The following is a 23,006-nucleotide window of genomic DNA, read 5'->3' as shown; positions in this document are numbered from 1 at the left end:
AACAGCTAACTAGCTTACTAAGCAAAAATGTCTTAATGATGGCTCACTTCCATTACATGTCCCAGCAAATAATAACACGAAACTAGGATGTACAAATAAGAATAATAAGAAAAAGAAAACCTTTATTTGTCCCACAATGGGGAACAGCTTTGCCCAATTTAACCCCTTAACGCCTGAATTGATTTTTCAATTATATAAAGAAATTTATTATTTGTGTTTTTGCTTACCACTCTGACCGGTCCTACAAAAAACTAGTGCTTGCAAAAGGTTCCTAGGAATTTTTTGAATGTGCACAAACCGACATTGGAGTATTACATCGTTATTTCGGCTGCAGTCTGAGCGGAAACAGTGCATCTCGAATTCACAACACTAGGCATTAAGGGGTTAAAGTGGTTCAATCACATGCAAAGGATTACATTTAAATACCAACATGGTTAGGATTTTACGGTACTGGTGCGAATGTGTCATAGGGAATTAACACCAGTATCTGCGGCTCCCTTTAGATTTAAAAGCTTTGTAGTTTTTTACTCACCGTATATGTATCCAGGCCTCAGCGTCAATGTTTTGGTTGACTCTTGTAGCTCTTATCCTAGTTTTTAAGAGTGGTTTTTAAGCTCTTGAAGCTTTTGAAGTGGTATGTGCTTCTGACCATCACCATCTTTTCAGCCCTTAAGTTGCCACTTAGGAAAAAGAGAAGCTCTGCAAACCCACTAGTTATACCTGCTCAACAGTAATCGATGAACACTTTCATGCTAAACATTCAGACATTTCTGTGAGAAGATGGTAGGGACCAAAAACTGAGCTAAAAGTTCGTCAATATTGAACTTCCAAACTTTAAACATGGCTCAAAATGAAAGCTAATGTTGCTAATGACAACCTGGATTCACAACCTCCCTACTGCTTCCAAATAGCCTTAAACAAATCAGTCATTGCAAATTAAAACAATAACAGAGCAGAAAAGTAATTTAAATACTGAGGAAAACTCTGAAAAATCAGAAATAAAGACTTTTGGGACACAAAATGCAAATATTTGGAGTCTTTCAGCTGCAGCTTAAACATGGCCCAGAGTGATTTGTACAATAGGAAGTGATAAGGAGTTAAAAGGGAGGGAGGAGGACGAAGAGGGAGGTCATGGAAGGGTGAGGAGGAAGAGGAGGAGGAGGAGGAAGAGAAGGAAGACAGTGAAGGTCAAAGAAACCGAAAGATGGAGCAGCAAAGACAGCCCACCCACACTGCAACACACTGTGGTCAGAGGTTCACCTGCAGTTCATGCTGACCATAACAACACCCCTGAGAAAGAGGGTAAAAAGCAGAACATAAGACAGACGAGGAAAAAGAGAGGATGAGGAGGGATAGAGGGAGGGAATGAGGTGGGAAAGCAAAGTAATAATTTAGGGTTGTGGGAGCTCAGGAGAGGAATCAGTCGAAAAAAGTCTTCTGCCGACTCTGCAGGTTCACATGGGGGTCAGTGAACTAAATACATTCTATATGCTGGGGTTAGGGTTAGGGTTCATCTGCACAGTCTTTCGTACTGTATGTACTCACAGATGTTTCTTAAAGCATTCACGCCTAATTTTACATTATAGAAAGACTGCAGTCTGGGTTTTATTAAGCTTCTTACGTCTCGAAATATAATGGAACCTCAACCAAAATTACTAATCCCACCGCCAACTAAAATGATCCAACACTGAAGAAAGTTAATCATTTATTTTAGCCATGTCCAGAAGCTCTATTGAGTTAGTATTATTTTAGATTATAGTCAGAACAATTAAATTTGCGCTTGCTCTTTTTAACATCTTTAAAAGGTTGTTTTTTTAAAAATGTGAAGAATCTAGAAAACATTTCTGAATGCAGTGTTTCGTCTCCAAACATGAGCCTTTCATTTAAACCAAACTATTCTACTTTGGTCTCATCTGTCCACAAAACATTTTCCTAATAATCTAATCTGGTTTGTCCACATGGTGTTTAGCAAACTGCAGACAGAAATGTTGTTTTTGGAGAGCTGTGGCTTTGTCCTTGCCACTCTGCCATGCACACCATATTTGTTCAGTGTTCTCTTGATGGTGGATTCATGAACATTAGCCGATGTGAGAGAGGCCTTTGGTTGCTTAGAAGTTACCCTGGGTAACTTTGTGATCTCTCAAATTAGTATGTGTTTTACTTTTGGAATGATCTTTGTTGTTGTTGTTGTTGTTGTTGTTAATGTGGTAGCAGTCATCTTAAATCTCCTCCATTTGTTCTCAATCTGTCTAACTGTGGATTTGTGGATTCCAAACTTCTTAGAGATGGTTTTGTAATTGTTTTCTGCCTGATGATCAACAACAACTCTTCTTCTGAGTTACTCAGAACACTCTTTTGTCTGTGCCATCACAAACTTCCACAAACATGTGTTGTGAAGATCAGGCTGAGACAAATTCCAGATTTTTACTAAACCAAACAAGCCACTGAATGACACTCTCACTACATTGATTAGAAACCCTGAACTTGTAATCCTAGAGGTGCACTTACTTTTGCGCCTCACAGACATGTAATATCGGCTCATTTTCCTGAACAAACTAATTTAAACAAGTTTAAAGGGGAACTACCGTTTTTTTACAACCTGGACCTTATTGCTGGCATAAAATACGATCGTTTACTCACCTATATAACTTTGGTGTTATTTGGAGTCCTTCGGAAGATATTTAGCTCCAGTGGAGTACCGCGTATATCCATATAGTGGGAGTGACTGGGGCACCGAAACGCAGTCTCTAAATATCATATTTTATGCAAGAAATAAGGTCAAGGTTGTAAAAAACGGTAGTTCCCCTTTAATATTTCCATTTCATGTGTTGGGTTCTCCTTGTAATTGTAATAATTCAACATAATTAAATACCAAAATGTAATCATCTTTGGGCAGTGCCCACCTTCAACTTACACGACTAGGGTTTGTTTATGACCGCCTGTAATTGGAAGAAACCGTTTAGATCCTGTCTTTCTTAACCAGTGAAAGGTCCCCAAAAAGTTTCATCTTCGTTCACATCTTGAGTCTGGAGTCTGGTCATTAATGTATCATTAGAGTACCAAAACTGGGGGGAATTAGTGGCTCACATGTTTGTTCGCCCATCCAACTGTATTGTTCCCCACAAAATAAAATGCAAAACCGTCACATGCCATGTACTCACAAACGTATAGACAATAGGTAGCAAACAATGGACTCCTTTCTAGAGCATGTTTCTTTGATTTCTAGGCAGATTTATCTACGGATAATAGACACTGAATATAATTGCACCACCAGAAAGTATAAGTTAAGCTGAATCTTAAAATCAGTGTTTGTACATTTGATTTTTGTGTAAATTGTGTAGAAAAAGAAAAATATATTCAGAACAATACTTCTTGTATTTTTTTAAATCCACAAGCATGCACACAACCAGGACACACATGGATCAGAAAAGCAGCTTTATTGATGATACTGACATGGTGCAATGCACAGTGTATTGCTCTTTTGAGATAAGAAGCTGTGTTTAAAATACATCCAGTATATGTCTCCCACCAAAGCTTCAAACACCATCAGTACAATTTAAGCTTCTTTTACAATGAGTAGGGCAGGGATTTAACAGAATCCAGTTTAACTGAGTCTCTGTGTCATTGATAAGTGCAGTTTTGAGGAATCGGGAGGTTATCACAGTCGACAGCAGAGTGCTTGTGTTAAATGTGAAGCATACCGCATTTCTGCTTTAATATTTCAGTTCTCAGCGTTTATTTTTGTTTCATGTATAAAGGCATGTTGCATTCACTGACACAAGATAATTGGGAGGAGCAGGGCTGAGTCAATGGCCATGTTTTAATGGATGATATTTCTATAGTGTTTCCATGGATGCTAAATCAAATGATCTGATCAGATATATGTGTTCACATCAAAGCATCAATCACAATAGAACTTCATTGACAAGGTGATCCTGCTGCTGTGGAGCACCAAATCCTCTCTTTTTTATCTCAGCTTAATTGACAACACTGAATTAATTCAGTAAAAGCAGATGGCCATAATGCTTCTTGTACAGACGGACATGTACAGACTCTGGTTGACCATCATCGTGGAATTGGAATAGCAGCGTACTTGATGAATGCATTCTGGGATACCTGGCTGTACCAAGTCCCCGCAAGTTACCTCTCAATGCATCCTCAATAAAACAGGCGAGGCGAGAACACATCTGGGTATTTGGACTGTATTTGGTCAGATGGTACTTTGAGTTGGAACAGCATTTGGACAGCAAGTGGGGACATTTCACAAGAACAGACAAGAACGCACACTGATAAATGCCCCACATTTCCAACGCTGCTGTCCATATTGATTCCATCTTTTCAAACACGTATTGTTTGAATAACTGGTTGTTTTTCTGCCTCCCCTCCCTGTTTCTGTCCCTGAGAAAACATGCTCAGAAAGAATGGATTCATTCCAACTAGAGAGAAAACAGCAGGTTAAGTGTTTACTTGGCTATTAGGGGATCAGATGTTAATATTGAAAGGAGAATCAAAGGTTTACAGCACCCCTCTCAATCTGATTGATCAAGGTGGCTACATTAGGTATTTTTATTCAGATTATTAGTGTAATAATAGCGTTAGCATTTAGCGTTACGGACAACAGAACTGTCTCCATTTTGAGGTGTGTTCATGTCATGTCAGCAAAATGTTTAAAGCATTTTCATACACGCTCTCTCTCTCTCTCTCTCTCTCTCTCTCTCTCCCTCTCTCTCTATCGCTATATATATATATATCCGTTAAGGCAAATGAGTTGTTGGACAGACTAGACAAACCATTTTCGGTCAAAATGTCACCTATATGCATTCATTTGTATCAGCTGCACTGTCTCAGCAGTATATGACTGTTTGGACTCAGGTGGACAGACCCGCAACCTGACACCTGACAGTGCAACAGATTTTCCGTTGCTTCAACAATGCTCTTCTGCAGATTCATTAGCAAAATTTCACTTACACCGTTATTTATTTTCTTACATTCAACCGTGGAAGCTAAATGGTGTATTAAAGAAACTCTAAATCCCTGAATAAAAATAATCATTAAGCACTTTGTTTATCTTTGGATGTTTTGACTGTTCTGCAGCATAAATCAAACACCTTAAAAAGTTTCTTTACATACTTAGACGTATTCCATAAAGTAGTAGTATGGATGAGAAATAAGTTTGTTACATAAACATAAAATAAACTCTGCAGATGACAGCTAAAAATAAACTCTGGGATTAAAATCACACCACAATTTGAAATTCCAAACTGCCAAAAAAAAAAAAAAAAATATGGTTTTGCACAATTTAAACTCAGTGTTTAAAAGCCTGAAACAGAGAAATCTTTTTCAGACTATCAGTTGCAGAGTTGCAAAACAGGGTAGCGACAGAACTGAAGCTTGGAACTGTGTGGTCACAGTTATTTCTAAAGGTTTGAGCCTTTTGTAACTCAAGTTTTATGGTTTCAGAGCTTCTTTTTTTTTCAAACATTTCAGACCTGGAAAACTAACTAATATAAGAGGATAAAAGAGATGTGTAGGAGTTAAAAGAAAGCAGCAGCTGTGAGGAAAGAAAACTCAAACACTAATATAAAATAATATTTGCAGGACTGAAAAAAGAAAAAATCACCTGCTTTCAAAACCTAGTTTCAGACTTTTTTTTAAACAGGATTCCAATCTTTTTTTGCAGTGCTATACACTGGAGTTGAAGCCTCTCTGACCTGGGTTACCAAAATCCTTAAACAAGCAGCCTGTGAGCCCATGTGACTGTTTGTTTACAAGTCCTGGTTGGCTTGTAATCGGCCACTGTGAACCTGAAAGGAACCAAGCAGGACCGAGTCAGGTTTTCCACGCTGATCGTGACCAAAGGAGATCAAGTGAAGACATGATCGCACTCCTGGGAAATAAATCTAGTCTAGAAGAGTGTGAGTATTTTACTTCCACGGTTTTGTGTGCTCAGGGAATCAGCCCACGCTGAGTTCTAATCGGTCGACACCATCTATCCCAAACAGGCTTTGACTAATAAAGCTCAAGCTCGGAGATCAACAAGAGCAAATCCCGGACTTAACCTGCTGAACCCTGAGAGCGCTGCGAGCAAGGGAGAGGGAGGAGGAGGAAGAGCTTGAAGTATAGAGAGAAGGAGAGTAGGAAATAGAAGAAGTAAACAGGAGGAGACGTAAGACGAAAATGAGAAGCAGGGGTAGGAGGAAGAAGAGAAAAGAAGACAAAGGAAGGTGGAGAAGGAGACGGAAATGAAGAAGAGGAGAAGGGGAAATAGGAAGACGAAGTGCAGAGTTCGAAGCCGAGAGAGAAGGACGTGTAAGAGGAGAATGAGGAGAACAGGGCAAAATGGAAGAAGAAGTATAGGAGGTGGACAGGGAGTGAAAAGATGGATTGCAGAAAGAAGAGGGAAGAAATGGATGAGGAAAAGGAGGATAAGGAAAGGAAGAGGAGAGAGAAGAAGAATAGGAGGTTAAAATAGAAGACGATAAAAAGGATGACAGTGAACAGGAGGAGAAAGAGAAAGGAATTAAGAGGATGAGAAGAAGAGGGAAATAAAGTAGGAGGAAGAGCATGAGATAGGGGATGGTGGAGGGAGGAAGATTAGGCGGAGGAAGCAAATATACTTAAAATATACTGTAATTTATACTGTATTTTAGACTGAAGCAGAGAAATCCCACAGCACCTGAAGGCATCTTATATAACACCAAGATATAAACTTTTAACTATATAACTTTGATTTGATGATTAGAACTAAATCTAACAGCAATTGAAGGCAGCATGAAAAAGGTGATTTGAAAGCAAACAGCTGGAGCAATAAACTTTGAAATTTGTTGGGAAAAGCGAGCACACATTCAGTTCAGAGGTTCCAGTGAATGTAAATAGCGAAGGCACAAATAGAGGAAGTCACAGTCAGATGAGTCATCACTCACAGCTTCAGGAAGATGACAGGAGATTTCTAAGGGATGAAATTCGAGAAATTTGCTCATCTTTCTGTTGCTTTTTTTCCACTTCCCGTGCTTTTCTTTTTCATCACTGCTCTGCTTTGGCTGGTCCGAAAGGTCCCACCATCTTCATGGCAGCGTAGTTCTGCAGAAGGAAAAACATCAGACATATCCAGGACTTTACTTGTCTGTTTGCAACATAATTTCCTTTCTTATTTTCCCTTTTATATCAAATAAGCTCATGTAAACCAACCTCTCTTTTGTTTCTCCAACTTGTATCAGCCTTTTTCTTCTTTACCCAGTGTTTATCAAATTTCAACTTCTACTTTGACTTTATAAATTACTTATCTCTTGTTTAAGACTCCTTTTGTCATAAAATCTTTTAAGAAAAGAAACAATTCTGTAATAATAAAATGAATTGCTGAATTGTGCAAACACATGAATAAAAAGCAACGTTTTTAGTTCTCTGCCTACAGGACATTTGCTCGCACACACACACAAAGACTTGCCGGGAAGGAGTAGAGGAAGACGCCGAGGAAGAGGAGAATGAAGAAGAGGATGATGAAGAGGATGATGAACCACTTGAAACGCCTCCACAGGATGTACTTGAGGGTCTTGTAGGGGGAGGAGAACCACAGAAAGGACGTCTCTGGACGCCTTGGGGGAGCAAGAGGAGAAAAAACGAGGGTGAGGACTCATGTTTGTGTACATTTGTTTTTTTGTTTTAGTTTTCTGGGCCTCACAACATTTTGAGGGTTAAAACCTGTTACAGTTATGTTACGGGTTAAAGTTAGATTTAGAGTTAGGCACTAAGGCCCTGTTCAGATCTTGCATCAACATTCGTCCTAGGCAATCCCATCGCATATGATCAGCTTAAAGTACACAGGTGTGAACACACCCATAGAGACAGCAGCCGTTATAATATTCTACTGTACCACAAATGATGTCTGTGTTTATTTGCACACAAAGAAACTAAGATCAGATCTCAAGTGCTGGCTGGAGACACATGTAGAGACACATTTTATTACCAGGTGTGAACACAGGTACGTGCAAGGTCTGACTGGACAGTGCCTCAGCTGAGATGATTAGGAAAAGGGTAAGGTTAAGGTATTGGGTGGTTAGGGACTCACTGGGGCTCCTCCAGGTGAGGGTTCATGTTGGGTTCATCTCTGCCAAGGCCAGCAGGTCTCTCGTCGTGCTCATGCTCAGACACTATTTCCAGAGACATCTCCACCTTCCCCTGGAAAGAGACGACAAACATACACTGTGTCTTTAAGCTCATACCGCAAAGCAGAGTGACATATGTGTATAAATAAAGCTCCATTTTGGCTCGCCACATTTTGGTTACTTCAAACGTCAGCACTTGAATTGGATGAATGGTACAATGAAACTCTGTTTGGTTATTCTCTACTAACCAGCAGGGGACCAAAAAAAATAAATAAAAGTGAATAAAAGTAATTAAACCCTAAGTAAATAAGTGGACCCATGTGCTGAAACTGTTGTTGTCCAAAATGTACACAAAGCAGAGACAGACATCCTGACGGACAACAAACTAATTCATGACCCTGTACAAAACTAGATAATGCATTTTGAATTGTTTTGATTTTCAGTTAACATGAAGCACAGTGATCTAGAATAACACAACCTATATTTGTAGGAGTGAATTTACAGATTAAAATGAAATTATTTCTTCTGCGTTTGCATGCTCACCGCAATGATCTTCTCTCCATTTTGGTTGCATGTGCAGGGCCACCATCCTTTGACGGTCTTCTGTTCAAACAGAGACACCAGTTTGTCGGCTGGCTGGTCGAGCAGCTGCAGGTCACACTTCTCTGGTGTCTTGGCGGGACGCGGCATGTGGTTCAAGTCCATTACGAGGTGGCCTAAAGAAACCAGATTTTACCTTTTCAGATAAAATAATCAGTCCAACAAACTATTTAGCACAGTGTTTTTAAAACTGAGGGTCAGGATGAAGTGTGACCCTGACTGGTTCGTTGAGTTGAGAGGAAGCTGACAAAAATAGGAAGGAAACAAGGTGGAAAAAGAGTATGCACATTGAAGGAGAAAAGAAGCGGAGATGAAGCAGAAGACAAGAAAACACAAATTGGAGGAAGATGAGAAAGATGAAAAGACGAAGAAAAGGAGGGAAGGGAATTGACAAGGAGGAGAGGAAGTGTGAGTGAGAGGATCGAGAATAAAAAGAGATACAGGAGAATGACAAAGAGGGGACAAAAGAAGACATGGAGCAAAGGAAGAGAAAGAAAGAAAGCCCATGTACGTGCAAACCGATTCTCTGGTCGTCTGTCTCTTTGGTCTTTGGCTAACTTGTGGACAATCCAGGCTCTGGTTGCGTAAGTTTTGTATATTTCCTACAACAATTTGTTTCGTGCAAAATAAGCAGAAGATAAAAGGATTGCTGGTAAATTGACAGAGCTAGCTCATCAATGACTTCACTGCAACGTTTGGGTACCGGCCAACTTGAATTCGCCAAAGGCTTTTTCACCTATCATCACTACAACTCAGTGAGTTTCATTAGCATTTATGTTCTCTAGTCACCACATTGCTGCTTGTCTCTGTCTGTGTGTACGCCGCTTTTGAGGTAGCAAAGATGAAGGTGAAAGGAAAAAAGACTCAAATGCCACTTAATAACTGGAACAGAGAACAATATCAATGTCAACTAATTAATTTCCTAATTAATGTTCACACTAGCTCCACAGAAAAATTCTGTGCAAGGAGGTTGGACTGGTTTTCTACTCCGAAAACAAAAAACCGACTTTAATCGGAAAAAAGAATAGCATATGTTTCTGTTACTTCTGCAAAACGCCTATAAAAGTGAATATTAAGGTCATTTTAACCTTGTAATATGCAGAGATGGCAGCAGATGCAGAAAAAATTGCTGGAGGGCCCGTGTGCAGCCGGTGAAGGTGGGCTGGCTTGGATTTGTGGCAAAATCCACCATTGCTCTTGTTAGTTGGATCCATTTGTGGCTTGGTGGCTACTTGGGACTTGGGGAAGATGAGGCCTTAATCACGTTATGTCCTAGACACCCCTAGATGGGGCTAACAGCTCTCCTAAATGAGCTGGGCATACATGGCAAAAGCCAGACGTTTGCAGTAAGAAACATGTCCCTGGCAGCAGAGCGAGCAAGCGAATGACTGTGGGTAAGGAGGAAACATGCTAGCTAGGGAGCTCACTAGAGGTAAGGGTAACTTTAGTATCTGCGAATCATGGTTGATTTGGTCGTCTGGGTCGTGGTTCAGTCCGAATGATTGCTGATTGCTGATTTCTGCATAAAAGGGCTGGGTTAATTTCTGGGTTGTTGAAAGTCACTGAATGGTGGAAAAAACTGGGTGGTGCAGTGGCAGCGTGGAGGGGGGTGACTCCAGGACGCTGGAATTCACTGTTAAGCCTTCTTGTGGTGTTGTGGGCCTAACTTAACGAAACATCGGTGAAGGGAGGTGCCCACTTGAAAACCCCAATGACATGCTGCATAGTACTGTTGACTAGGCCAGGTATCTGGTGTCTTTTATACTGTGGGTTTAATTGTCCACTGACCGGGTGAATCACATATCGGAAATGTATTTGAGGGTTGAGAAATATTTAAATATTTCTTTATTTTTTAGCTGCTGAGCGGGCTGTGCAAGCCAGCAGCATTTATTTAGTTCATATTTTATAATGCATTGACTGTAGGTTTGAAATGACATGCTGCATACTGCCATTGACAAGCCCAGGTATCTGACATCTTCTTGCTGGTTGGTAGCTGGCCAGCTGGCTGCTAGCCTGGTGGTTGTTTTTTTTTTTTTTTTCCTCCAGTTGCACGGGGCCTCTAAATGTGTTTCTTGGCACAAGGGATTGTAATATCTAATCCTGTGTATTAAAGAATGGTAATTCTTGTGTAAACGAGGTCAGATCTGTTGAATCCAACTGAATCAGCTGTTCATTCGGTCAGTTTTTCTTAATGACTAATTAGAGTGTTCTCTGAGTGATTTATGAAGATACTGCGGTGAATGGAAGTTGGTAAACGTTTGATCTTTGTTGACATTCAGTATGTAGGGATTGTACAGAAAGCCACTGGAAGTGTTTTTCCAGAGTCGGCTGCAGTTTGACGGTGCGACCACTGGAAAATGGCTCGTGTCTGACCCTCACACCGTGCAGGGAGATTAACAGTCAGTGGTCTGAGTCGACGAGCTGAAGACAGGCAGGCATGGAAAAAATGCTTTGAGGTGGCCACACACCGCAGACTGTATGAGGTGAATAGCCAAGCGAGGGAAAACGCTGCAGCAGAGCGAGACGGTGACAGACAGCAACAGGTCAGAATCTGGATTCCTCATCTTCCACCTCAGCTCGCACCGCAGAGGGACGCTCAGTCGACAGACCGTCATCCTCCCCCCTTTGCCAAAGAAAGAAACCGAGGCAGGGGGGGAGTGAAAGCAGAGAGGCACGGCGGTGGAGTTATTTCAAGGGACTGGGCCGAGGGCAGCGTCAAGGGTGAAGGAAAGGCAGAATTTTGACAGCTTGAGCCACGGGAAGAAAAAATATTATCGGCCCCTCCTCTCTGTGAAATGTGCCGACACAGTGGAAATGGAAGAGTGTTAATTCTAAAGATAAATGTTATCGGAGTAGTTATTCGTACATTGCACATATGGTTCCCTGGATAGATTTACCTACAAAGCCTCGGCCAAAAATGAAGGAAAATCCGTCTAAATGTCAAACATATATATTTCTGACTATCAGCAGAATATGGATCCATTAATTTAAGAGTAAATAAAAGTGAAGGATTTATAGAAGAACGTGATGCTAAAAAGACCAAAAACATGCTTTTTTTTTACCAAGGTAGTCGTCAAAAGAGAACTTGTCGTTGTCCCATATCTGGACGGTCAGTTTAGGGACCAGTTTAGTCTCAGCTTTGTCCATACTCCAGAAATGTTCCTGCAGACCCACAGAGAGAGTAGAGATAAGGAGAGAATGTTAAATTCTGCCATTTTATAACAGCAACTTCTGTCCTTCTATGATCTGTATTCACACACCGTTTTGTTCTGTGCTCTTTAACCTCTTAAAAACGGTCCTCAGGTCCATATGCATGACCCTGCTCTCTATGGATAGGTAATACTTTAAAGAATGGATTCCCAGTGTTAGTAACACTGTGGCTGTTACTATGCAAGATTAATTTGCATAAACTAAACTAAAGGAGTTTATTTTATCCTCGCCTAAATTTTCTTATACATTAATTCTGTCTTACATTCTAAAACATATAACTGTTGCTCCCATAATCAATATTATTTTTTAGTCTTTTACAAATGTTGTCAAACTGTGCTGAATGATAATACATCAGAGTGGATGGATGCTCCTCTCAGCACTCCATCGACACATCTCTCACAACATTGCCATTTCCCCGCTGGAGCTGTGTGTGCACATACAACACTTTCTATCTGAACTCACAGATCTGTGCAGGTGGGTGTGTGTGTGAGTATTATACCCATTGTCTGTTATCACCGCTGGTAAATTTGCACTAAACTGCCAGACAGCATCTGATTCTGTCCCACCTTTGTGCTAATGGGCTCCACACTGCAGCTGGTGCATGCACAGCTTCACCTCTTTCCATTTCCTCACTCGTCCTTTTTATCTGTGCGCGAGACTCTTTGGCGGTTGTGTTGATTAATAAAAATATGGCTTTTCACACCTGGATTAAAATGGGTCCCATGTGATTTGCAGCAAATGTCAATACGTCACTGCTCCTAAATATATGAGGTGAGGAGATTTTCCGTAAACTAAAGCTGCGCTTTGTCTCACCAACAATTACCTTTCCTGAGTTTTGTGGATTTTTCACATTATCATTCTCAGATCAACAACAACAACAACAAAACAACAATAATAATGATAATGTGGGATTCAACATTGTCTCAGTCAGTAGGTATGAAAATCTTTTCACAGCATGTTTCAGATCTGGGCCATGGTGGCATCCAGGGGGAACAAAACACTGCCTCTTCTCCTTCATGGGTTCAAGACTTTGCAGAGTTAAGCCTAGAGCATTATTTACCCAAGGATAATTAGTATGTAAATGCAAAAACATGCTCTGTGACGTCACCCACAAAATTCTCACAAAGTGGTGATGTCTCCGGGTGTCGCCATCTTGGACGTGCCACCTAACCCCCATTTTTGATTGGTTGGCACTAACTTAAATTTAGATTCCTTTTTTTAAACTTAAAGCTATTCAAACTGAGTTTACTTAAGTGAAAATACAGTACAACAAAGGCTGTGGGACCCACAACCTTCTGAGGATTAAAAACCTGTTTTAGGATTAAGGTTACCATTAAATAAGGGTGAGGGTTAGGCACTTAGAAGGTTAGTGTAGCGCATTATGTCGATGGAAAGTCCTTTCAAAGATAGAAAAAGTTGGAGTTTGTTCGTGTGTGTGCGTTCCCTGCTTGACTCACTTTATCCTCAAACTCAATCCAAGTACATTAAGATATCACTCCACAGCTGTCACAAGCAGAGGTGGGACGCTGTGCGTTTGTGTGTGTTGGTGCTCGCTGCAATATCTAACGGCATCAGTCAGCTTCTCTTTTGTTGCCAGGGTGCTAAGTACCAAACCTTGTTTGGTTTTCTGGCTCACTTGCTCTCTCCTCTCTCCATCTTCTTCTCAAATCTATTGAGCTCTGTTGGTGTAAATTTTAAAGTTACACACGTGTTCTGTGTTGCATGTTCACTGAACACTAAGAGAACCTTATTTGATGAGTATGCAATAATAATCAATGACCGGTATCCTTCAATCAATCCAGGTAGTTTCATCTTTTAGAAAACCAGTTTAAGAAATGCTTGTTCAGTTTGACTGACACTTGAAGAGAGGTAATAATTTGGGTAAATTCATGCAGCTGAAGCAGCCAATTGAATAATTTCATCACATTTTAACCTTTTTAACTTATATCTTAGTTTTTTAGTTCCACCAATTATGTTCATTCACGACCATTTTCAGATGGTCCAAGTTTTTAAAAATTAAGAATCTAAATCTTATTATGAATATCAGCTTATAATATAGCCACTGAATAGAGCTTACAGAACATTGTAATCAATGTTTTTAGGTATTTTTAGAAATGAAAAATATTGTCTGAATTCAACTTCTCAAATGGCGGCATGATTTCTTGCTTTTGTTTGTCCATACATGAAATAAAATGGAATATCGGAATGTGTTTAGTACAGATGGTCGGAGAAATTTGAAAATGACATCAACTGTAACCGACTGAAAATTAATTGAGAAAAGTCTGTCAGATTAGTTGCAGACTTATATGAGACTAAAAGTAAAACATCAAATAAAGGCTGAATTTAAAGATAGAAAAACACACTCTAGCTGACTGCAATGAACTAATCAAGTTGGAAAAGATACCAAATGTGACTTTTCCATCCACATGTGCCAGCCCGAGTGTTGATAGTGCTGCTGATCAGGCCCTGTGACTCAGTGATTATGTCACTGACCACTGAGGTTTCTGGCTTCATAAACTCAGCTTCTGGCTCCAGCTCTGTTTTGGAGTCGAGGCTCCCCACCCAGCAGAGAGTTCTCATTTAAAACTCGCTCTCGCCTTTTCAGCCGCTCACTGATTGAAGATGCTGCTGCGAATTAGTGAGTGCCATCGTAAAACATGTCAGACGCGGGCGGCTAAAGAGGCTCGCACTTGGGCCAAGAAAAGCAGATGACAGGCGAGCTGTTATTCCAGTTTTCAAACTGATGTGATGTTATTTTAGCTCTTCACTCAGGGTCTTTGAGTCTCAGAGAGTCCACAGCTAACTCATGGCCCTTTTATTGTGAAAATTAGTTTTTGTTAATCGCAGGCCACAGTGGACCAAACTTCAGAGTCTGACTCAGTTGAAGTTTTTGCCACAGGTCCCCTATCCCTGTTGCTGTCATGGTTTTGAATGTTTTATGTTTTGTTTGGGTTTTCTTTTTTTTCTTCTTTTCTTTAAGTTTTACTTCCTATCTGTCTGTCCCTGCCTCTGTGATTCCACTCACCTGTCTTGCCTTGTGTCTTTTGTCTGCTCCTCCCTCCCCTCAATCCTTTCACTTGCAGTGCCTCTTGTTCCCTCGTTTGTAAGTTTTTTATAAGTAATTTAGTTTCCTATTCCTGCCTCCTCGTTGTGTCGTGCATTTGGGTCCTACCTCACCAGAATGGTTCCAACAACTCTCAATCAATTGATCTACAGTTATTTTTAAAAGCCATGCATCTGTGTTATCTAAAAAGTTGCTTCAGCCCACTTGTAAATGAATGGAAAGCAACGCTGCCATGCTAGCAATTAGTATCTGCTCTACAGTCTTTGTCCGTCGTAATAATGCTGATGTGCGTCAGCTGCCAAAGGTACAGCAAGCAGGACACAACAGCAAGTCCCACATATGGCCAGTATGTCAATAGCATCATCTCTAGATAGTCTTTGTTGAGTAATTGTATGGAACACAATAGATGGGGACAGAGCTATGACTCCCAGAACTGACCACCAACCAACAGAAAGAACTCTCCATTTTCGACTTTCTTATGTCTCCGAAGAATTCACGCACATTCACACATTTTCAATCAGATTCAGTTTTGTTCAGAAAGTCTCTGCCATAATTTGGGATAACCGTAAAACACTGCGATGCATCACAATTTCACAAAAATTGATAGATTTATGTACATTGATTTATGTACGTCAGATTATATACACAACCCAGAGGCACTGACTACCAACCAACAATTAAAACTCACTGTAAAAGTCCAAATATTTAAATTCAGAAATCCCCTGGATGTTCATCGTCCATATTTCGTCTCCATGTTTTTGACAATCGACTTCTGTCTTTTTTCACCCTAAAGTCTTTTAAACAGTAAAGTTCATTCATTCATTCATTCATCTTCTATACCCGCTTATTCCTGTTAAGGGTCGCGGGGGTCTGCTGGAGCCTATCCCAGCTGTCATCGGGCGAGAGGCAGGGTACACCCTGGATAGGTCTCCAGAGACACAGACAACCATTCACACACACACACTCACACCTACAGCCAATTTAGAATCACCAGTTAACCTAACCAGCATGTCTTTGGATGGTGGGAGGAAGCTGGAGTACCTGGAGAGAACCCACGCAGACACAGGGAGAACATGCAAACTCCACACAGAAAGGCCCAGCCGGCCCACGGATTCAAACCGGTGACATTCTTGCTGTGAGGCATCAGTGCTAACCACCTCGCCACTGTGCTGCCCTAAACAGTAAAGTTGACATATTTATATACATCAATGTGCATGGTATATGTATGGATAGTGTTCCATTAGCATCTGCTCTAGAGGGTCTGTTGAGTCCTTGTCTGGAACACAACAATCAAAACTCAATGTAACAGTCCCAATGTTGACCAGGCATTTAAAGTCAGAAATATCCGGGATGTTTAATGTCGTACACTTTAAGAATCCAAAGAATTTCCTTGTTATTGATAATCAGGCTCAAATAAAGTCTGCATGCAACTGGGGCTAACCGTCAACAAAAATTTCTGTGATTTAACACATTTATGTATGTCAATTTATATGGCAAATATGGTGAATATGTCAGTAGCATCTACTCTCTTTGTAAAATCAGACAAAATTCACTATAACAGTTCAAACGCTAATGCTGCTGTCTCATTGTTTTTAGGTCGGAACATCATCAAACCATTGAGTAGCTTGTGATTAGTGGTTTTGCTGGTATGGTAGGGTGTTTGATTTTTACTTGGCTTGCAACCTAATGGGTCTCCATATAAAGAATTCCTTAACTTGTCATTACAGAAATTGTGGCACAAAATGACATATTTACATAATCAACATCATCCATGACATTGTTCAGTTGTTAAAGTCCAACCAACAGACCAGAACAATTTAAATGAATGTGGTCAGAATATTTATATCTATGCCTGCTTCGTCTTTCCGTCAATTATAGCACCAGCGTACAACAAGCAACTGACTCTGTTTACCTTCCTGTCAACGACACACAGCTGCTCTGCCGGCAAATAGTGGAATGGAAACAGGAATCTATAGTTAAAGTTTCCCTCTCCACCCAGGGAGCGGTAGTGGACGTCCGTCTTCTGCTTGTTGTACTCGTGTCCGTCGAGCCAGCTGAGAAAAGACATCTGCTTAGATATTTATCTGATGCAGAAGAACATGAAGACATTGATCATTTTCCTTCTTCATACCCTTTGACGTAGATGTCGCTCATCTTCTCCCCGCTGATGCTGATGTCATCCAGGATGACATCACTCGTGTTCCAGACGATGCAGCGCAGGAAGAACCTGAACAAGGACACAACCTGATTGATCGATAACTACTGATGATGGAGGTTTACCATATTACTGTGGTCAATCATTAATCATTATCAACTGAGACAATTATTGACTATAGATGGAATTAGCAACTGATCAACTGTCTGACAGTCTTACATACTGTCTGATTGTTTAATTGATTCACTGTCTTCAATGTGACTGTGTCTGGCATTTGATAAATAAAAGTTCTAAAAAAAAAAAAAGTCTGATTTACCGATTGACTGTTCAATGGATGGCTAATTGGCTGACAAATCAACTGACGTATTGAGGTACATATTGATTGAACCAGAAGGTTAGCGGTTCGATCCCTAGAATGTGCCACATGCCGAAATGTCCTTGAGCAAGACACTGAACCTCCAGTTGCTCCCAGTGCGTGGCACTGGTGTGTGAATGTGTGTATGCTTGTGTAAGCAAATGGGTAGATGTGTCTGTGATTGTAAAGCACTTTGAGTATCAATAGGTAGAAAAGCGCTATATAAAAGCAAGGCCATTTACCACTAAAACAATGACTGACTGATCAACTGACTGCTTGCCAGTTGACTGACCGACTGACAAACCAATTTACCATTTTCCCATCGTACAGATTAATTGACTGGTCAGACCTTTCACTGACAGCTGTTTCAACAACTGACTAAAGTGAGGAATTGGGATCTTGACTGAATGGTTTGACACCAACGAACTCACTGACTGAATGTGTGACTGAGTGTCTTACTGATTTCATTGTCAGCCCTGGAAATAAATTAGATGTATGTGTGTTTTTACTTCTTGGCTTTGCGTGGTGTGACGTTGAACGGCGGTCCAGGAGGTCCCAGAGACTTGGGGAAGAGATCCACCCACATCATCAGACGCCCCTGACAGACAGCACCAACAGCCAATCAAAAGGCAGTAATTGACATACAGTCAAACCATGCATTTACTTGCGTGCGTGTTTGTATTACCTGCTCTATATCAGGTTGCAGTGGGCTGTACAGCGGCCTGGTTTCCACATGTTCAGGTACCAGTCCCATTGTCCTCAGGATGTGAAGGGAGAGTCGCTCCTTAAGTTGGCCGAGGTAACGTTTGGACACATTTTTGTCGTCTGAAAACACACACAGATGGACATTAGAGTTTAGGCCATGTTACTCTGCTAAAGTTCCCAGCGTGGAGAAAGGTAATCCAGAATACTTTGTGGACTGGAAGGAGAGCAGTTCACATCATTATTCACGCACATAAATACAAACACAGGTACTAATAAACTCCAAGCGGCTGGTTGGTCTCTGCATCATGACCAAAAGGAGGAAAATCTGAGCTGCTTCCAAGCATTAATGAAAATACAAAGCTAACGTGAAAAGTTTACAACCATAAACTTTGAGTTACCTCGACTATAGAAGATGGGAAGGAACGGCTGAAGAGGAAAAGAAGAAGAGGCAAATAAGGGAGTAGAGAGGAGACAAAGTGAAAAAAAAAAAAGATAAGTGATAAAAGAAAAGAGCACAGGAAATGAAGAGAAGAGGGAAGGAAAAGCTAAAATAAAGGAATACATAGAGGGACTGAAGGAAAGAAGATGAAAGCAGAAAAAACAAAAACGGGTGGAGAGCTGGAGAAGGGAAGTTAGAACAAAAATCATGTGGTTCAGATGAAAAAAGAGTGAAACAGAGGAGGTAAAGACAGAAAAAGAAGAGGGAAATGAGAAATGAAGGGATGGAAAACAGATCTGGAAAGATGAAGGTTGAAAGAAAGTAGTCCTGCAGTTGGACAAAGAAAGAAGAAAGGATGATGAAGGTAACTGATGGAGGAAAGAGTGGAAGAAGGGAGGAAAGAAGAGAGGGAGGTGAGTGAAAGATAGATAAAAGAATATGAGAGCAAGTGAAAAGAGAAAAATATCAAATAGATACCAAGGACAGAAGGAGAAAGTGATAAAAGAAAAAGAGCACAAGAGATGAATAGAAGAGAGGAAGTCAGGAAAAAAGAAGGAAAAGCAAAATAAAGGAAAAAATAGGAGACTCGAAGGAGATAAGATGAAAGCAGAATGGAAAAAGAAAAGGATGGAGAGCTGGAGGAGGGAAATTAAAACAAAAATCAGAGGGGGGAGGACAAGGAGCGCGGCCTTTTGGCCAATTAGCAACCACGTTTGACGGACAGCAGGCTGACGCACAGTAACCGCGGAAACCGTGGAAAGAGAGCGCTCCTTCTATAACCAAGAGTGGGCCACGCTGTTGATGTTGGCTTGTACACACACACACACACACGGCTGTACCATAAATCACATGGCAACAACCATGACCTTGCATCGCTGCAGCCATGGAACATATTCATGGCTTCGGTGAAAATGAATCCTGAATATTTATTTCATCGCTTTGCTCTTCAGGTGGTCCTGCGGTTCCACTACTACCCTCTGTCCTCCCTTCATTCCTCTGTCCTCCCCCTGTCCCTCCTCCAAGGTTCTGCAGTGCTGGTAGCAGAGGAGGGGAAATTGGGGGATGTAGGATAAAAGCAGGGTTAAAAGTAGGTAAAAGAGGAAAGAAATGGACATTAGAAGACAAAACAGGAGAGGAGAGAGTGGAGGAAAAAAGAAGGATGTGTGAACAGGAAGAGCACAGGTGATGTTTAAGAAAAGGGTAAAAAGAGGGAATGGGGAGATACGAATGAAAGACAGGATTAAGACAGGATTAGAAAAAGTTGATGAAAGGAAGTAGAGAAACATGAAAAATAAGTGAGATAATAAGGGATAAAAACGGAGATATGATTTTCAGCGAGACAGAAAAGAAGATTTGTAGCAACAAGAAAGAAAAGGGCAAATCAACAAGAAGAATTTGCAGATGATACAGTATAAATGTCTGTGGTTGTTTTTTTCATGAAACCAAGAACGATCACTGTAAACAATCCATACAAAATGGAAGCTTTTTAGTTGTCTCTGCACTCTCTCTACAACTGATTTGCAGATTTATTTTTTGCATTTATGTAATTTATTCTTCGTCACTCACCCAGGTCTGCGGCCGTGTATCGCTGTCCTCTGAAGCGGACTGCGTCGTCCTCGTACACCAGCCTCCCAAGGTTTCGTCGCTCACACAGTCTGCACAGCAGTTGCCTGGGTGTCATCTGGTCTCTCCACTGATTCACCCCCGATCTATGGGATGAGAGAGGGATTTATGCTCGTCTAGTTTTTAAATCCCATCACAGGAATAAACTCCTTGAGTCGTTTGAGGCCACTCACACGCAGTAGGACTGTGGCAGGCCACACATGGCTCCGTATCTGGACAGGAAGCGGTTCTCCAGGTCGATCACCGTCTCGCCAATCTTCTCGTCTTTGGTGAGCAGGTCGTGGTCGTACAGTGTCACCCGGAGGTCCTTCTCAAGAGGGAGGGAGCAGGTGAGCTCAAACATCCTGGAGAAAAAGATGCAACAATGGAAAATCTGGTCACATGGTGCAACATTTTGAGCATTTGAGATGATATGATGTAGTGGTTTGCCTTTTGATTTCACCTACGTAACATGATATATGGCACTGAGACTAAACAGTTTCCATCCATCCATCCATCCATTATCTTCCCCTTGTTCGAGCCTGGGTTCCGGTGGAAACAAGCTGAGCAGGGAATTCCAGACATCCCTCTCTCTACCAGCACATTGCTGGGGGATCCCTAGGTGTTCCCAGACCAGTCTAAGTATATCATCCCACCAGCAAATTCTGGGTCTTACCCAGGGTCTCCTTTCACTTGGCTATGTGAACCTCCAAAAGGAAGCATATAGGAGGTATTCGCACCAGATGCTCAAACCACCTCAACTGGTTCCTTCAAACAGAACGGAACAGCAGCTCTACTCCAGGCTCCCTCCAGATGTCCGAGCCCCTCACCCCATCCAATCTTTAAGGCTAAGACCTGCCATGGTACCTAACCTAATTTCAGCCACTTGTATCCACGTCGCCATTCTTTCAGTTACTACCCAAAGCTTATGACTATAGGTGAGGAACTGTAGATCAACCACTTGAAGCGATGGTCTGGAGTCTCTCGGTTGGGAACTGATTATGCTTCAAGAAAGATCTGCTGGGCCAGTCTGATGGTTTGGGCGGGCTTAACATGGAGATTGAACGAAGAGTAACAGCAATGTGGTCATGCATGCTGAATGAGTTAAAGCCATCAGTTATGAGAAACAAGTTGAATGACGTGTGTGCTGAATCGCTGTCTTGGCATTTTTTCCCATGACGTGATGCAAGATAATTTGACTGAATGTGACACTACATAACAAGTTGGAAGGCTGACCTAATATAATTGTCTGTGCACTAATTTTAGCCATCACACCACGTCATTGCATTTCATTATGGGGTGCGTTTCAACTAATAGAGAAAAAAAAACCAACAACCTCTGCGCGCATTTGGATGTGCCTACAACATCAGAGCAACAAAATACATGACATATGCTTCTCGACAAAACGTCAGAATCACGGTTAATTGTTCATCCGTTAAAGTTAACTCCACGGTGCTCTGATGAAGTGTATGACTACAGCGGCGTTCCTCTTCTGTCCATCACCACATATAGCCCGCCCAAACAATAGGATCAGGCCAGCAGATCTTTGCCAGTGCATGATTCATTTAAATATGACTGCACTGAACATTATGGCCTGTGGGGAGTGCATTACAGTAGCGTGAAAGGTTGCTCCATATGGTGCTTTCCATGGGTGATTCTGTCAAACATGCTATCTAAGTGAACGATAAATGAAAACGATTAATGACTGTTTTGTGATGGGAAATATGTTTGGATATTTTGTACCCTGACATGGCATTAGACAACATATACTTTAGGACATCTATTGATGTTTTGTGATGTGACACAAAATCTGGCATGCTGTCTTGTGATGAGATATTGTGTGACATGCCAGTTTTGATTTGGTGATTGTTTCCAACATGCTACATGGTTTGGCAGTTCACAAGCTCTGTGATTCTATTCAAGACCGATGAGTATGTTATAATCATGTAATATATTATATTTTGAGTATGTCTATAGAGTACATATATATGTGTTTTTATTTATCTGACATTTTAAGAGGTTAAGAACTGAACCTGTCAGGCGCAAACAGTGATGCTGGGAAAGCAGACATTGTTTTAGTACTGTTTTAGTGTTTTAAAACTATGAATTTGTTAAGAGTACGTAGTATTGTGTCTTTGCAGGCCCAGAACCCAACATGAAGATGCTAGTGTCATTGTTTTGAATCATATATTCAGACTTGCATAAGTCCAATACTATCTAGGGGCGACTAAGAAGAATTTTGTTCTTGCTCTCTGTACTCTAGCTGTATTTCACCGTGTTGTGAAGAAAACAATGTTTTCATCTTTATTTACATCAGAAAAGACTCTCAAAGTCCACACACTGGTACATGGCTCTAGTGTGCACTGCTTGTTGAGTCTGCAGTTAGAGCTCTGATATACACTGTCTCTCTCTCCCTGTCCTCTGCTGTGATTGGTTTGTGTGTAGTGACCCCTACTGGTGTGAAAACATAAGGAAGGCAGAAGAAGAAAGAAGAGATGAGATAGTGATCAACATATTAAAGAGCACAAGAGAAATTATGGAGCTCATACAAGTCATACTCTCAGTTAGTTTAAATGTTCAATATGAGTTCATGTCTATGTTTCAAAGTAGCAAGTCCACGCATCATTTTAAGATCTAAAACCACAACAGATCATGAAAAGGTTATGTTTAACAATATCTCATATTTGGAGTGTTTATCAGAAAGGCCAGAGAAAAGAGGCTTCAGGTGATATAAAGCCTCACATTCAGTTTGTATGAGTTGGTTGGTACTCATT

At 41.0% G+C, this 23,006-nt stretch overlaps 1 protein-coding gene across 1 annotated transcript in view; it reads right to left on the bottom strand.

Annotated features, from left to right (window-relative positions):
- Positions 1-3,420: 3,420 nt before the first annotated feature.
- dysf (dysferlin, limb girdle muscular dystrophy 2B (autosomal recessive)) overlaps positions 3,421-23,006 on the bottom strand; it is an 86,608-nt gene continuing 67,022 nt past the window's right edge. The window contains exons 48-58 of the mRNA XM_084560033.1: positions 20,427-20,597; positions 20,197-20,339; positions 18,172-18,311; positions 17,996-18,084; positions 17,108-17,203; positions 16,889-17,030; positions 11,765-11,864; positions 8,646-8,818; positions 8,066-8,175; positions 7,445-7,592; positions 3,421-7,080 (exon numbers count right to left, since the gene is read on the bottom strand). Of these exons, the coding sequence (XP_084416159.1) occupies positions 7,024-7,080; positions 7,445-7,592; positions 8,066-8,175; positions 8,646-8,818; positions 11,765-11,864; positions 16,889-17,030; positions 17,108-17,203; positions 17,996-18,084; positions 18,172-18,311; positions 20,197-20,339; positions 20,427-20,597 (1,369 nt within the window). The 3' untranslated portion in view covers positions 3,421-7,023. The remainder of the gene's footprint in view (positions 7,081-7,444; positions 7,593-8,065; positions 8,176-8,645; positions 8,819-11,764; positions 11,865-16,888; positions 17,031-17,107; positions 17,204-17,995; positions 18,085-18,171; positions 18,312-20,196; positions 20,340-20,426; positions 20,598-23,006) is intronic.

This window comes from Chelon labrosus (genome assembly GCF_963514085.1).
Source record: "Chelon labrosus genome assembly, chromosome: 1".
NCBI lineage: Eukaryota > Metazoa > Chordata > Actinopteri > Mugiliformes > Mugilidae > Chelon > Chelon labrosus.
Note: the sequence above shows the minus strand (reverse complement) of the source record. Positions and strands in the feature narration are given on the sequence as shown.